The 16,032-nt window shown below is 40.6% G+C and overlaps 1 protein-coding gene across 4 annotated transcripts in view; it reads left to right on the forward strand.

Moving 5' to 3' along the window:
- The window catches only part of DCP1A (decapping mRNA 1A), a 39,566-nt gene extending 25,483 nt beyond the window's left edge, over window positions 1-14,083 (forward strand). The window contains exons 6-10 of one of the 4 annotated variants that reach the window (XR_014545356.1): window positions 296-406; window positions 3,098-3,847; window positions 4,835-4,891; window positions 5,705-8,411; window positions 8,793-14,083. Coding sequence is in view for 2 of the 4 variants with exons in the window: in XM_083603073.1 (XP_083459199.1) it covers window positions 296-406; window positions 3,098-3,847; window positions 4,835-4,900; window positions 5,705-5,923; window positions 9,393-9,473 (1,227 nt within the window). In the remaining 2 variants the exon portion in view is untranslated. Of the gene's footprint in view, window positions 1-295; window positions 407-3,097; window positions 3,848-4,834; window positions 4,901-5,704; window positions 8,412-8,792 lie in introns of all 4 variants that reach the window. The other 3 variants (XR_014545357.1, XM_083603073.1, XM_083603074.1) reach the window with 3 other exon arrangements.
- Window positions 14,084-16,032: the final 1,949 nt, after the last annotated feature.

Consider the following 16,032-nt stretch of genomic DNA (forward strand, 5'->3'; position numbering starts at 1 on the left):
GTCTAGCTGACAACAGCTGGGAGAACTGTTTGGGTTGAAGCTGGGAGATGCTGGCCATGATGTTTAATCAGCTTCTGATCAAGTTGTGCCTTTAGCATGACACTGGCAGAACTATCATAGGATTGTGCAATGCGATAACCACAATATTGAATAGATAGTATGTTGTGAAAAGCATAAAGTTCAGAGAGAAGAAGAGCAGGCGAGGAAAAGATCTTCCTGGGAGGTTTATAGAGGGCTGCGGAAAATGAACACGTCTGAGTGGGAATTAAAAACAATAATGCATTTTATTTTCTAGAATCAGAAGAGTGACCTCATTAGTTGGACACAACCAAGTGCAAATCCCACAAAGACGGAAAATACAGAGATTTCAGAGCATGGATCATCAATGTTACAAATGCAAGACCATGTATGTTCATTTTAAAGCACTGTGACACTACTGTACTGTTTTGTTACCTTTATAATAAATGGATCATGGGGTTGCATCCAGTGCTTTTTTTCTGGGGGGACGCAGGGGGGCGCATACCGCTAAACATTTTGTGAATCTTTGTCCTTTTATCCATTCACTATATTTATTTTTCCTGATTTTAACTATAAAATGGTGTTTTTCTTGAGTCAAAATGAGAGTACTCCTTAACATTTTTAAAGGAAAAAAGCACTGGTTGTATCCAATGGTAGTATTGAGAGCCAAGGCACCCCATTTTCACCAATTCCCCCCAACAATTGACGCCCTCTGTGCTATATCCCATAGTGTTTCAGAGGGTCCTCTTTTGAGGGGCATAGGGGACTTGTCCTGGGTAGGAGGGATCAGTAAAATCGGGGGCCATGTTTTGTGCAAGTGGAAGTGCTTAACATCAGTGCAGAGCCACCAGTTAGAAACAACCATTATGAGTTTATAGGTCCTTCTAACCAGAACATGGTGTTCTGTAGATTGCATTCAGTGCTGTTCATAGGCAGCTGTTTGGATCCAGCAGAGGCTTCTATAAACAGAAGGGGGTGGGAAATAATTTTCACTGATTTCCCCCTTCCCTCTGGAGACCCTCCAGAACAACATGGAAAATCACTTGCCAAAAACAAAACAAACAGAAACCCCCAACCCCCTCCCTCTTCTGCTGGATCAAAGAGCCTTTTGTGTACAGAAGGGACAGCATTGGAAACAACCCCTGGGTCTTCATTTTAAAGGTATAGATGACCTCTGTGTTGAAGTCCACCTGCTGAATAATCACATATTATATTTGTTGGGGCCGCCTCAGGTGGCGTGATCTCAAGCTTCCCCTGCTGCTTTAAAAACAACAAGAGTTCCTAACACAAGAGAAACAGGCTAGACTGGAACTTTTCTTTTCCATGGTGCTTTAAGCTTAGAAAGAAGAATGTGAGAACCGTGAGTGCAGCGTTCACAACTCTGTTGTATGTCTAAACATGGGGCAGCGCTCATTGGATTCTGCCCCTTCTATAGGTTGCTTTGACAGCAACAGTAGGGAAGTCTGACCACCTAGGCCAGCTTTTGGCCCTCATCGGACATCGTAAGGCTTATTAGTCAACTAAACAGGAGCTTTGGCTAAGAAGTGAGACAGATAGCCAGGAGAGATACTGTATACTAATACAGAAAATTGGTTGCAAGAAATAAGATGAGCAGGTCTTGCAGGTCTTGTGCCTGCTAATAGTGCCATCTAATGGAGGAAAAGGAGTGGTGCACAATTTAATCTTGGAGAGTCTCCTAGAAATGGGGTTTTAGGGCCATTTTGTCTTACTGAAGCCACTGAGGGTTTTTCACAGATCTACAAGTTGGATGTTGGATGTTTCGATTTTTAAATTGATGCAGTTGATCAGAAGTAGTCTTATCTGCCTTTTTGGCTCTTAATGGGGTTTGGGGTGCATAGTCCCAATTATTAGTATGGAATTGAAGATTAAAGTGAATCAGTGCTGTAAGATTCTAAAATGTTACTCTTCTAGATCACAGGAGTTTTTCCCATCCTTTTTATTTCTCTTTCTCCACCACATTTTTTCCATTTATTATTCTCTTCTCTCCCTCCCTTCCTTCCTTTTTGGTGTCTTCTATTCTGGGCCATTATTGGGATTATACAAACATGGAAGGTAATGGGTGGCTGGTGAAGGACCCTGTGTGAGAGGCAGGGAAGGGAAGAAAGGGAATCTCTCAGGAGATAACTGGAAGGGTCAACCCCATTCTCTGTGAGACAAGGGCTAAGATCTATTTGAGAGAGGACGTTGCTATTTCTTTTTCTTTTCATTTAGATTCGTTTGTCTTTTATTATATTGTATTATGAAACGGCTTCCAAAAAAATTATGATATAAATGAGTTTTGCAGTTCTGAAAGTGGCAGGGAGCTAATTTTCTCACCATGAATATTTGCTTCTGTGCAAAGGGAGCAAATAAATCCTTGCAGTAATAACACACAACCCCATTTCTCCTCCATGCTGGAGCCCTGCCTTGTGTACAGTAACACACCATGCCATGCAAAGTAACCCAATACCCTTTTGTTGGCCTTCTAGCAGCTCATTCCTTCCTATGTCCATGTGCAGAGCTTACTTCTACTTTAAACTCCTTTTTTGCACTTATCTATTATAGTTTGCAATCTTTACAAATTAGAACTACCAGTACTTATTTGTGAGGCGAAACTGATAATTCTTTGAAGTATCATTTGGACTGCCATGAGATAGGATGGCAATATCTGTGCAGAATGGGTGAAGGAGTATGAAAATAAGTAGCTTCTTGGGGCAAGTCTGTTTACGGCTGCATCATTTTTTTAAGTCTCCTGATAAATATTCTCTCCTTAAAGGTATTTGCAGATTAAAATGCTTTGCAATTTTAAAGACAATGAAAAGCAGTAGGAAAACAAACTCTTACAATTGGGATTCCAAGAATTGGTTGTTAGCGTATATTGTTTCATCGTGATATACAAGCATATTGTGCCACATAAGTATAAAAATATTGTTGATAAAACCTATGGCCCGTAATGTGTTTTTTGCATGGCTTTACAACTTTTAGCAAGCTGTTCTCTTTTAAATTCTACACACTACCACTAATTTACTGGAGACTTTTAAGCTGAGCTTCTGGTTGTTCTTTTTTTCTCTATTTCTAGCCGTGCTCATCCATACCAAAACACCTAACAGTGGAAGAGTTATTTGGAACGTCATTTCCAAAGGAACACAGTACAGTTTCCTACTCTAATCCAGAGAGAACCAAGAAGCCTGACTCCTCATGCAGAGAGCACAATTTGCTCCTTCCTTTTTCATTTGAGCAGTCGACAGTGATCCATCAGCCTCTGGGGAAACTGGATGGCTCAAGCTTCAAAAGTAATTCTTGTACCTTATTGCCACAGGAGTGTATGCCGCCCTTACTGATTGCCTCACCTTCTGCCCCACAACCTGAAGTGAACAAAGCTTCAAACTATGCCGTACAGCTAAGCCCTAACCTTAATTCCACTCTGGCCACAGAAGCTCCCTGTGTGCAAATGCTTCAGAGCGGCAGCACAAACAATAACATGCTGCAAGTTATGCAGCAGGCTGCCAAGCAAATGTCTCCGCTTGTGAATCAGCAGCCGTCTGATATGAACCACGGTCCGCAGAACATCACTCCCAGTCAGAACCAATTCTTAACATCTTTGGCTGCAACCAGTACAGAAAGCGCTTCGAACATGCCGCTTGCAAATACGGATCTCCTTCAAAAACTCAGGTTGACCCCACAACATGATGTTATGCAGCAGTCGGCAAATAAAGCGCCAGTAGCGTCTAACTCTTCTTCTGCCGCTAGTCAGCTGGCGACCCCAGATCGTTTCAAAGAATCCCACACCAAACAAGCCCTGACTGGTAAAGCAATTCCACCTGTTCAGGTCAGTTCTCCTAGTGTATAATAAAATGGTTAGAGTGTTATCACACTGCTGTTCACAATAGAGAAGCAGGCCCAGGTATGGAGGCAAGTGGGTGGAGCAAGCAGTTGGAGTGCAGCCCAGGTGAGCTGCAGAAGACCAGCTTCCCATCAGCTGTCCTGCTCTGCTGCCACTGAACGCCTCTCATGGCTTTTGCTATTCCAGCCTCATCAGCATGGAAGGCCAGGGAGGGAAGTGGCAGCAGAGCAGGACAATTGCTGGGGAGCTGCCCTAGCTTGTCCTGCCTGTTCCTCTGTGGCTTGCCTGGGCTGCTGCCTAGGCGAGCTGTGCGGGGGGAACTGAGGTGCATGGCTTGGGCGAGCAAAATGAGCAGGGGTTGCGGCTCCTAGTAAGTTAATATATGTAGATTTCTTCAGCAATAAGGTTGATTGTAAAAACATTGGTAGGTTAGTGCTGTTAGCAGCGGTTCTCATGTTATTACACTATGTTATTTGAGTCTGAAAGTGCCAACACAATTTCTTTCTTGCCAATGGGTGAATTGGACGTTTGTATTGGATACTAGTCTTGTAAGGGGTGCTTTATAACGTTGTTCTGGCTAGGCAGTTAGTTATTTTTTAACAATGTTGGGTTTTCAGTGTTTTTCTTTAAAAGTGATGTATTGATCAGAACACTTTGGTCCAATACAGATGAAATTCTGTATCCGGCCAAAACAGTATTTGTTGATTATGTCAGTAGAGACTAGATGGTCAGAGAACTGTGCTTGAATCTGGAAGACCAAGTCTCACATTTCCAAGCGACCATGCGGTGAGGAGCAGTACAGTACATAACGTGACAATTTTGGTTACGAACTCTTATAATAGGTCACCTTAGGTATCTTATTTAACAAATGAAGCAATAGCACGTGTATGTGTATGCATTTTTTAAAGGGGGAAATGTAAGAAGAATGCTGGATTGTTCAGATACTACGTATTTCTTTCTTTAAAATTGTAGGTTGCACAGCAAAGCAAGGAGCTTGAAACATTTTCACACCCCAAAGCTTTGTCAAAGGCAAGCCAAGTATGTATTTAAATCCTTGCATCACCAGAGTGTCTTTCCCTGTCTGGATTTGTGCAAAGGCCAATTCTCAACAAAACCTGGTTCCATCCAGGCTGACAGGCCAATGTGTCTTGAATCCTGATCCCTATCCATTAATTAGGATGACTTAGTTCTCCTTTACTAGTATACTCCTTCTGGAGACCTCCAGGTCTTGTAAAAATTGAAATATGCCTAGCCAACAATCCTTTCCCTTGTAGCTCATAAAACAATAATGCAATTGCCTGCTCTCTATAAAAGTGCCCAATTTTTCCAGAGCTCATCTTAGTCATCTCTCATTTCTTTATAAGATCGAGTTTATATGCTGGTACAAAGAGTCCAAGAAGGCATCAACAATTGTACTGCTATCCATATTAATGTAAATTGCTACAGAGTTCTCTTTGAGCTACCACATCAGTATGCCAGAATAAAAATTTGGGTTTATTAATTATTTCCTGACCGGCGTTGTGATCCAGGTTGGTCACAGTGGTTACTCTTAGCATCCATAGCTTTTGTGAGGCCCTTTCAACTTAAGCCACTTCATTTCTGCATGCAAGTCCCTGCAGCTTGTGTAATGTTGGAAGTGCCCAGGTCACATAAGAGCCAGTGAAGCAGCCGCTTCTTTTGCCAGTGTGCCAAGGAGCTACATCACTGGTTCCTGCTATTTTAACTGGGGCTTCAAACAGTACCAAAAAGGTAATGTCAGAAGAGGCTTTAATATCTCTAGATAGTTCTTTAAAAATGAGGGGGGAAATCATCCCCATCTCATTTGATTTCTTGTTTTTGCAGGTTGCTTCCCCACAGTTCGCTGCAGCTACAACCACAATGGCACCTTCAGTCCTCTTGTCACCTAGTGTGTTCCAACAGTCAGCTATGAAGTCCTCCGACATCGAAAACAAAGTTGGTTCCTCTTCTCCTCTCACTCTTGGAGCAGTAGATGTTCCAACATTACCTCCGGCAGTTCTTACTAGATCTCAGCTTCAAGAAACCTTAATATATCTAATAAAGGTACAGTCAGTGACTCATTTGGACTCTTGATTCAGAATAAAGTGCTGATTATCAGTGGGTACCATAAAGAAGGTTAGGAGGAATAACACCGATAGGTGTGTTAGATCATTTAGCAATAAAAGCAGCAACTAGAGAACTGTTACCAATATTTTAAGTGGTAATGATACTGATAACCTTAAAAACATGAGAATTGTTAATTCAGTTAAATAACACAATTTATTATTAAGTATGCTAACTTAAATGTCATCTACCAAGGACAACTCTCCAAGTACACTCATTTTGAGTCCTCCCCGTTTAGGGTCCATTTCGTTGAACATCCATGGCAAACCCAGAAGTACCGGGTTACTTCTGGGTTTGCTGCTCGTGCATGCGCAGAAGCACTAAATCACACTTCTGCGCATGTGCAGAGCTGCGCTTGTCGAGGGTCTCTTTTGTTGAACGGATCCCGGACACAAAAGGAGGTACGACTGTAACTCACTATCTAAGGATTTTGAGGCAAGAGGTATGCGCTTCAGGACTGATTCAGAAATATTTGGAGTTCATGTTTCTAAGCCAAATGATAACTGCTGAAGGGGAAAAGTGGATAATCAGGACCTCCCAAGTTGCAAATTTTGTTTTAAAAGTCTGCTGTGGCCATGGCACCTGAAATGTGTTGGGCACGTAGAGGGTTCTGATTTTTGAACTGTCCAAATTGTTCACAATCAGAGGAAGAAATGTGTGCTGTCTGCATTTTAAAGAACTGCTCAACCTTCCCTTTGTTCACTTCTTTTGAGTGAATCTAATCTGTAAGTTCAGAAGGATGGGAAAAATAAAGATGGAAGATGTTTGACTTTATACATGAAAACCTTTAGCAAAATAGGTTACAAAGGTGTAGTTGGAGATCACAAATCAACCTGCTTTACCACAGGAGTTTGTTCATTAGAAGTTCCAAGTGGCTTGGCCATTCTCAGTTTATTCTGTTATGAAATATTTGAGAATTCATTGACGCTCGTATTTAGTCAGCAAAAGCACACTGGCTGGCTTGAAAAATTGTTTTTTTAGTTATGTATTGGCTTCAGCTGCAAGGCTGCTTTGTAAGTGTGCCAATAAATCCAGTGAATCACAAAGAGAGATCTTGCACCTAGGACAGGCTTACATTAAGAGGATTGTTTTGCCCTTTTTGTCATCGCCAGGGTCACAAACCTTTGTGCTACATCAGGGCTCTCTAGTTCTTTCTATACTGATATCAGTAAGTCTTGCATACAGAGTACAGATCTAAAAATAACAGGACACAGAAATTAGTGTTTTGGTAATAGAATTGTTAGGAATAAAATGGGCCTGTACTCGGGTCACATAATCAGCTTTGTGGCCTCTGTTTTGTTTCTTTGTAGTTTTTTTTCTGCACAACCTGCTGTTTCTTTTCCCCTGTCAGAACCGCAAGTGAAACAAAGAGACTTGCTGACTGTGAATGGAGGGGAGAAGAGCCCCTTTGAACAGAGGTCAACTGTCAGCAATTTTACTTTGTAATTAAAATCATGCCGCACTTTCAGTGATCTTGAGAATGTGCTTTGTGTTGTCTTAAACCTTCACAAATGCTGTTTCTGACCTTTAGTCAGCTCTCTGCTTTGTGTATGTCCGAACTGGTTAACAGTCGATAATATTATTATTAAACTCCGCTTCCCTTCAGTGGAGGAGTTTTAAAAAATAGTGCTACAATGTTCCATGAGCTATATGTAGATCCAAAATGCATAGCTCATCTGATTGTTACATTTATTATAACTAGAGTTCTTTAAGTGATGAATGAATAAAACAATTTAAAACACCAGTCCAAATAAAACACCAGTCAAATGACAGCACAGAATCCCTGTAAAACAAAACAGCTGGAGCAGAGGCTAAAAGTCAAGTAATAAAACGGTAATGGAGAGCCACTACACATCCTCACTAAAACCATGTTCCAAGTTTCCATTAAATGTAGATATAAATGAATTAATATAGCTGATTCTTAAGAGAATAAGAGAGGATTTTTTTTACTATGGAAAGATATTAAAATAGGTGAGAGGCGAGCCTTTTCTGGGAGGTGATTCCTGTGTTGGGGCATTACAAAAGGCCCTCACCCTTCTAAATGGCACTTTAGGTTCACATTCCCATTAGAATAAGGCCATAAAATACCGAATGGTCACATCTTTTATGTTTGGCTAATTTTCATGAATATATTGGCTTAGAATTGCCCACCTAGGACACAAAGGTATCTTTTTTCAATGAAGAACCAGAAATACGAATAACTGGCAGGATGTTTGTTGTTGATGATGTTTAATTTGAGATGCAAATTCACATGATGGGAACACTGAAAGTCCCAGGCCATGCGTATAGGTAGATTTGTAGAGGCCTGGGCAATTATGATGATGATGCCAGCTCAGCTGGTCCATGGAGGTCAGATAGTGAAAATGCCCTGCCTAACTCAACCCAGGCTATACCTAAAATGCAGGAAGAGACTAAATGGAAATGTATAGTGATCCAAACCTCAAGGCAGGTAAAATCCTACATATGCAGATGCTGACTTTTTATTTCATTCCTGTCTGGTTCTTAGTTATCATCCAAAACAAATGAGCCTTCTTGTCTTTAAGAGTGTGCTTGCTGTACTAATTCAGATTCTTCTTGTACTGTTGCATTCACTTATGCAGGTTTCCCTCATTAGCTTTCACTTTGAGACTTAACATGGATTTGTTAGTTCATAATACTCCCCTGTCACTAGTTTTCGTCACTTCTCTTTGTTTCTCTGTACTTCCGCATTCACTTTACCTTTTCTTATCTTAGTTGCTTTGCAAGCACCCTTCTAAAAGGTTTCAAGTAGTGTACCCTTGTAAATAAGATTGATCCGGCTTTAATGTAGAAAGAATTCATTTTAAAATCCATACTGCTTCCTCAGGTTGAAAACAATCTAAACAGCCCAAATTAATTTTGATAGCGTTACCAAGTTACACTGGAATAGCCTTGAGCACTGAATTGGGCAGTTACATTTATCCCATAAGGTCAGGACAGAGATACCACTGTATATGCTCAGTGATATTTCTGAGCTATATATCATTGATAGTACAGTGGTACCTTGGGTTAAGTACTTAATTCGTTCCGGAGGTCCGTTCTTAACCTGAAACTGTTCTTAACCTGAAACACCACTTTAGCTAATGGGGCCTCCTGCTGCCGCCGCACCACCGGAGCATGATTTCTGTTCTCATCCTGAAGCAAAGTTCTTAACCCAAGGTACTATTTCTGGGTTAGCGGAGTCTGTAACCTGAAGCGTATGTAACCTGAAGCATATGTAACCCTAGGTACCACTGTATAGCTTTATTAAACTTCCTCCTTCATGCCTCCTACCCAACTCCTAAACTTACAGGTTTTGTTAATAGGTGTAGAATAATGAATTGGGTAGGAAAAAGTAATGAATTATTTCTGTCGTTGGTTTAATTATGGTTCCCCCCTCTCTTTCCTTCAGAACGATGCGAATTTTCTTAGTACGCTTCATGAAGTTTATTTACAAGTCTTGACCAAGAATACGGACAGCATCAAACTATAACTGAAGTAAATACAGTTCAACTTACCACCTAATTGTTTCAGAAACAATTATGCCTCTTCTGTGAAACTGTTAATATTTTTAAAGGTTGTTTTTAGTTGAAGTTTTAAGTTTTGTTAAAGTAAGGAGACCTTGTCCCTTAAAATTGCATAACTAATGTTCTCAGAAGTGATCTAGGTTTCACTGTGACCAATCACCAGCAGGCTTTTATTTCTGTATGCGGAAAATGGTCTTCATGTTTAACAGCACATTATTTTTGAGTGGGTTTAGAGTAATATGAAAAACTGTTTTGATTTTTCTTCATCTGGTACATACATCTAAATAATTAGGGTGAATGTGGCCTAAGCCATCTTTGGCAGCTGAGTAAAGATAACAAGTTGTGAAGCTAACTTCTGATTTAAAGAGCTGTGGACGGAATGCAGAAGATTATTTTAGAGTTTGCAAGGAAACAGTGGAAAGCATTGTAAAAATGCTGGGGTTTTTTTAGCCTTAGAGCTGGATGGACTCAGCATGGTATTGACCATCAAACTGACTCCCTTAATATGCAGTGCTGGCTTATGCATCCCTATGTTTTACTAAGGCAAAATGAAGGTGGATTATGAAATACCCCTTTAACAATACTTGCAGTGTTCTTATATTTTGTTAATGATACTATTTTCAAGCAAATAATTTTTAAACAGAAATGGATGGAACATCATTGTGGTCACCTTAATGTCCTTTCCAGGCTTACTGCAAATTTTGGAGCTTTGCCTGTAGCATAGATGGGAAGGAACCCAGAGAAGTGTGTATAATTTCGTTTTTGGTGTTTAAAAATGGGGACATAAACAACAAGTGCAGTCTGCTCTTCTCCCCATATTTTCCCTCCATTTGCAGGTTTTTGTGAGTTCTCATAGAAGGTTAAGATTTCATTACCACTGTAAAGATCAAACTTCTTCCCAAAGGAAGTTGCTCTGATCTCCTTGTAGTTTTATATGCTGCTATCGGTCTCTCCTTGACTTGTATTTATTTCATTATGGCATGTGATAGTAGCTAGCAATACTCTAGTGTAACATAAATCTCAATATGTTCAAGCAATACTAATATTAAAAGGATGGGGTGGTTTTTGTTTTTTAGTAGAAGGTCTTTGTTTTATATTGTGAAAGGTAATTTTGTAATCCTTTTAACCGATCAACACACTTCTTATTTGTCAAAGCATTGCTGGAATGGAGGATCCATGTGTTACAATCAGTTTCCTGTGCAAGCCATTGAAATGAGTAGGGCTTGATAAAAAGCACAGCCAGGATCTTATAAAACCCCCTTCTTTTGGTAGAGTTTGCAATGGAAAAGGTCCTGAATTAGAATGTACCTGTTGCTCTTAAAATTTAAATGTAACGATGATCCCTTCAAGGTGCAGATACTATCTGTAATTCATCTACCAAGCTTTAATTATGATTCCACCACAAATCAGTGTTTTGATATATAGCGTGTTGGATTTTAAAAAAATCAAAATATGAACTTCATTTTGAGTGATTTTAAGTAGGTGTTTTTATGTTTAGCAAAATCTGCCTTTTGAGAGAACCTCTTCGGCCTTTGAACTCAGTGTTTCTAGTTGCAAACATAGTATTTTATATCAGATATATGTGCAGAATTCAGGGAAATATGTTAGTAGTGATATGCATATTCGACTAATGTTTTGGCTTTAATGGTAAAACTCAAATGCTTCTTTTCAGGCTTTCTAGACCTTTTTTTTTTCTTAAAGGAAACATGAGAGCTCTATTTAAATGCTGGACCTTTGATAGCACACCCATGTATGTGCACCAAGAAAAACATGCTTGCTTATTTAAACAGAAATATTCTGTATGAAGCTTTTTCCGGGGGGCGGGGCAGAAATCAAGCCACTGCAGTACTTTTCAGTTTATTTTAAGTGGCTGTATTAACCAAACCCCCTGAACCAAATTTATATAATGCTGTGTTTGTAGATAATAAAGACTCAAGAACAGTCCTTAATTATTGTGTATGGAAAGAAGAAAACCTTCTTAGCCATAAGCATAATATTGGAGGAATAATGATATTGAGCTGAACTTGGTCACAGTGGTCAAAGTAAGCATTGTATCCAAATATCTGTGGAAATGAAACGGAAGTAGCCAGTGTGGTTCTCTCCAGATGTTGAACTGCAACTCCCTGACCACTGACCATACTGGGTAGGGCTGAGGGGAATAGTAATCCAACATCTGGGGGACACGTTGGCTACCCCTGCTATAAAGGGTTCCCTTATATTGAATGTACCATTACGGTTTTGTGACTTCAAGGGGTTAGTGAGAGAGAGTTTTGCTTCAGACAGCATCACTGTTTCAAAGAATATTTGTCACCAGTATACTTTGTCCTCCTGTTTACTATTTTGCATTATAATTCCCTAGAAACCTCATCTGGTAGCTTAGCAGGTCAGAGTTTTCAACTGATAGAAGTATGTGCAGCATCAATAAATAGTTCTCTGCTTCCAAAGAGAATTCCCTTAGCTAGAAGAAAGTTGAATTTATTTATTTTTTGTCAGCAGATTTGCATTAACCTAGGATCTTACAAAACGTCGTTAACAACATTTGTGTATGTAGCAGGCTCAAGCTGGGAGGTCACAGGCAAGCTAGGCAATACAAAGCAGCATTCTGCTTTTACTGCTTATTGTAGCATGAGAAGTTAACAAACGAAACAAAACCAAACATTTTAAGAATTGCTTTGAAAAACAAAACTCAGCTGCAAGGTGAAAATCACAGATGCTTACAAAATGCAGAAATCACTGGACAGCTTTAGCCTGATTACATATGGTCATATCCAACAGTAATCATACTCAGAGTAAACCTATTGAAATTAATGGAATTAACTTCCTTAAGTTGAATGATTACAATAGGTCTGTTCTCAGTGCGATTTGGTCTTTTAATCTCTTGTAGAAGTTTAGAATTATAATGAAACATTTTATTCTTGCTTGCATGCAACAGTAACAAGTACATAGCTAACCGACTTGGGCCATTCTTTTCAAGCTTATATTTTAGCAAGGTTTTATTTCCCACAAGCAAACGTATGATTTTAGACCGTCCTAAAATCAATATTCAGTATCTTAAGCATGTATTTTTTCGTTGCCTATATGCAGCATTTTATTAAAAATTGCTTAATATTTGTCCATCCAAAAGTGGCTTTAAAACAAGCAGCTTACTCAATAAGAACTCATTGCTCTTTTGTTCTGTTGCATTAACAATGTTTTGTTAAAAATGTGCCTAGCAACTCTGTATTTGTGACACACCCAGCAAAATGTAAACAGTCTGCTAAGAGCTAAGGCACAATATGACAGCATGACAAGTAAAAGCATGTCTTATTCTGACATGGGGTTGGATTCAACGTTTCTTCCATGAATAGAAAAGCTCATTCTGTGGAAGAGACAAATGTTGCTGAAGGAAAGGGGGAAGGTGATCTTGCAGATCCCCACTTCCTCCTTGCCTTCCCCATGCCACTTCAGTTTTCTGGAAGGTTCCTTAGCCCTCCAGAGTAGTTTTGGTAGAAAGGAAGAGTTGGTGGAAACAGCTTCCACATTTCCATCTTCTGAGAGTGACATTTCACTCCCTGGAACTTTGTATCTAAGCCAGAGAGTATAATCATGTTTCAGGCATACTAAATGGTATCTCCCCCCCCCCCCCCCGTAGTTCTCTTTTGCTTGAATTTAGGGCATTCCACCAATGCCATGTTTAGGCATGGGTATAATTAGTGTGGAACTTTCCAGGAAATATATTTAATGTGGAGTGGTCTGACACAAAAACCCAGCCACCTCTTGTTGGCTTACATGAGTTGCTTCTTAAGCATATCTTTAAAAAGAGGAATGTGTGCAATATATATTTCACCTCAGTTTTGGACATCTTTTGTGAACATGTTAAAGGTGCAATATCTTCACTTTAAGTGGGAAACATTTGCAATAATATTCCCCCTGTGGTTTGTTTTTGTACCAATTTAACATTGTGGGCACATGGTGGTTCTCTGTTAAAAATGCACACTACACTCAGTGTTTGGGTTTAGCGCTTTAATTTGCACTCGCATGCATATCAAGAGTTTGAGGTGCTTCCGATCTTTTGGATTTTAAGTGATTACTTTAGGAAAACAATGGGCATGGTCCTGTTCCACAGGCACAGCATTCATACCTGAATGATTCCCAGAGGATCAATAGAGCCCTGTTTCCCCATTTTTTGTGGGCACATAGGAAGTACAAGAGACCGATAGGAAGAGGAATGGAACTTTTGTACGCGCGTCTCATTCATATTCGTAGTCCTTGACTGCTTGGTTGAAGTTATTCATCCTTCTACGCACATATATAGGTGGGGGTATTGGGAGCTGATATATATTGAACTTGTTGGAATCCTCTACATACTGGCACTGCACCTGTGGTGGCCTGGATTGTGCCCACTAGCATTTGAGCAACTTTTAAAACTGTCACCATAATGCTTCATTAACATTTCAGTATATGGGTATGTAATTTGTGCCATCTTATTATATTGGCAAATATTAAGTTATTGCATAAATGTTTAAGAATAAGCATTTTTCATTGAAAATTTTGTATGTTTGCAGATATATTTTTGTAATAAAACTTCAAAGACAAATGTTCTGGTCTGTCCTGATATCTTCTTGGTGGCAGTTCACCTTTTGAAAAGGGAGTCCAGCTTAGGAGAGCTGTTGAAAGCTTTTATGAAGGTTTGATAATTGGGTACCGTCTTCAAAAACCAGATGTATCTGTACTTTAACACAAAAATGTGACTCTTGGGATTGTAGCCAACTAACATTGAGTAGACCCATTGAAATTAATGGATCTGAGTTAGTCGTGCCCATTAACTTCAATGGAGGTACTGTATGTGGACTAACATTGAATGCAACCCTAGATTCTTGCATCTGTGTTCCTTTTCGTTTGCTTTAACACTTTAATATAAATCTTTAACATATGCTATACAAACATCTGATGCCACACTTACCCAGGGAATATACAATTATGAAATTGGGGGAAGAAGCTAAGGAGAAGACATAATTGAAGATGGTGTAAGACATTCATCTGACAGGCTCAGCATCTTTAAAAAGCCAGGATGTCTTCTGAAATTAACTGTTTCATTCAAGTTGATGAAGATGTAACCTGAATACAAGCATCCCCTTACTTACGTGCGTTATACTTGTACATGACCGCACATATGCACAGTGCTGAGAAATAGCAGATTGGCCTGAATATAAAGCCACACCTTTAAAATTGGAGGGGGGGGGAAGGAAAAATACCCGAACATAAGCCGCTCCATTCCTCGCTGCTCCTGGCTGGGGGGGTGGGAGCCATGTTGTGTTGCCGGTGGCCCTTCCTCTTCCTCACTCACTCCCTTCCTGACCTGGGGGAGAGGACGGGGGACTACGCACAGGGCAGGCGCTGTTTTGCCATGCTCCTGGTGCTGTTTGCCCCACGCTCCTGGCTGCATACCATAAGGTCACGAATATAAGCCACCCTTTAACTTTTCATGGTCGGAATTTGGGGGAAAAGAGGGTTATATTTGGGGCAATATGGTAAGTAAATAGAACCATACCTTCCCTGGAGCCTAAAGAGGATGTCAGTGACGGCAGAGGAAGTCCCAAAGAGACCAGAGGCTCAGTGGGGCTTTGTTTAAGCCGCTTAGCCTCCCCACTGAACAGCTGATGCACGGGGTAGCACAGCAGCAGTAACTGCCGCTTTTCCACGCGGCCTCCAGCCAACCCCAGAGCTTCAACTCCAAACTCTTATTTTGGTCTGGAGTGGAGAGAGAGCAGGACATAGAGCTGAAGAGCAGGGGGAAATAGGCATATAGAGGGTGTTCCCCACTTTATGCGATTCCACTTATGTGCATGGGGCCCTGGATCAACCCTTACGTAATGCTCCTGGACTCAGCCCTGAGCATGGATGCCCATGTCTCTACGGTGGCTAGGAGTGCATTTGCACAGTTAAGGCTAGTGCACCAGCTGCATTCGTTCCTTGAGATGTATTTGGCCAGCGTGACACACGCAGCTTAGTTACATCCCATTTGGATCACTCTAACACACTCTACATGGAGCTGCCTTTGAAAAGTGCTCAGAAACTTCAACTGGTCCAAAGAGCTGCAGCCAGATTGTTGACCGGGTCTGGTTATAGGGAGTATTAACAGCTCCACTGGTCTGTAAGTCAAAGTGCTAGTTATAATGCTCTGTGGGTCCAAGCTATCTGAAAGACCATATTCCTTCTTATGAACCTGCCCATGTTCTGAGATCTTCAGAGGAGGCCCTTTTCTCAGTCCTGCCACCCTCACAGGCACGCTTGGTAGGGACACAAGAGAGGGCCTTCTCAGCGACTTCTCCCAACTCTGGAACCCCCAAGCAGGATTCCAGGGGTTTCCAGGCACTCACCCAGTGTTTCCATTGGGAAAACTGAGGCACAGTGGAGGCTAATCTATTTAAGAAATATGGTTCATTTTACAGCTAAAGTCTTCAGTGGAGGGGGTGCAGAACATTATTCCCAGCGCTTTTTTCACTCGGAACTCTTCTCAGGTGGGCCTTATTGCCATTCTAAGAG

The sequence above is a fragment of the Podarcis filfolensis genome (genome assembly GCF_964270895.1).
Source record: "Podarcis filfolensis genome assembly, chromosome: 2".
In the NCBI taxonomy this organism is placed as follows: Eukaryota; Metazoa; Chordata; class Lepidosauria; order Squamata; family Lacertidae; genus Podarcis; species Podarcis filfolensis.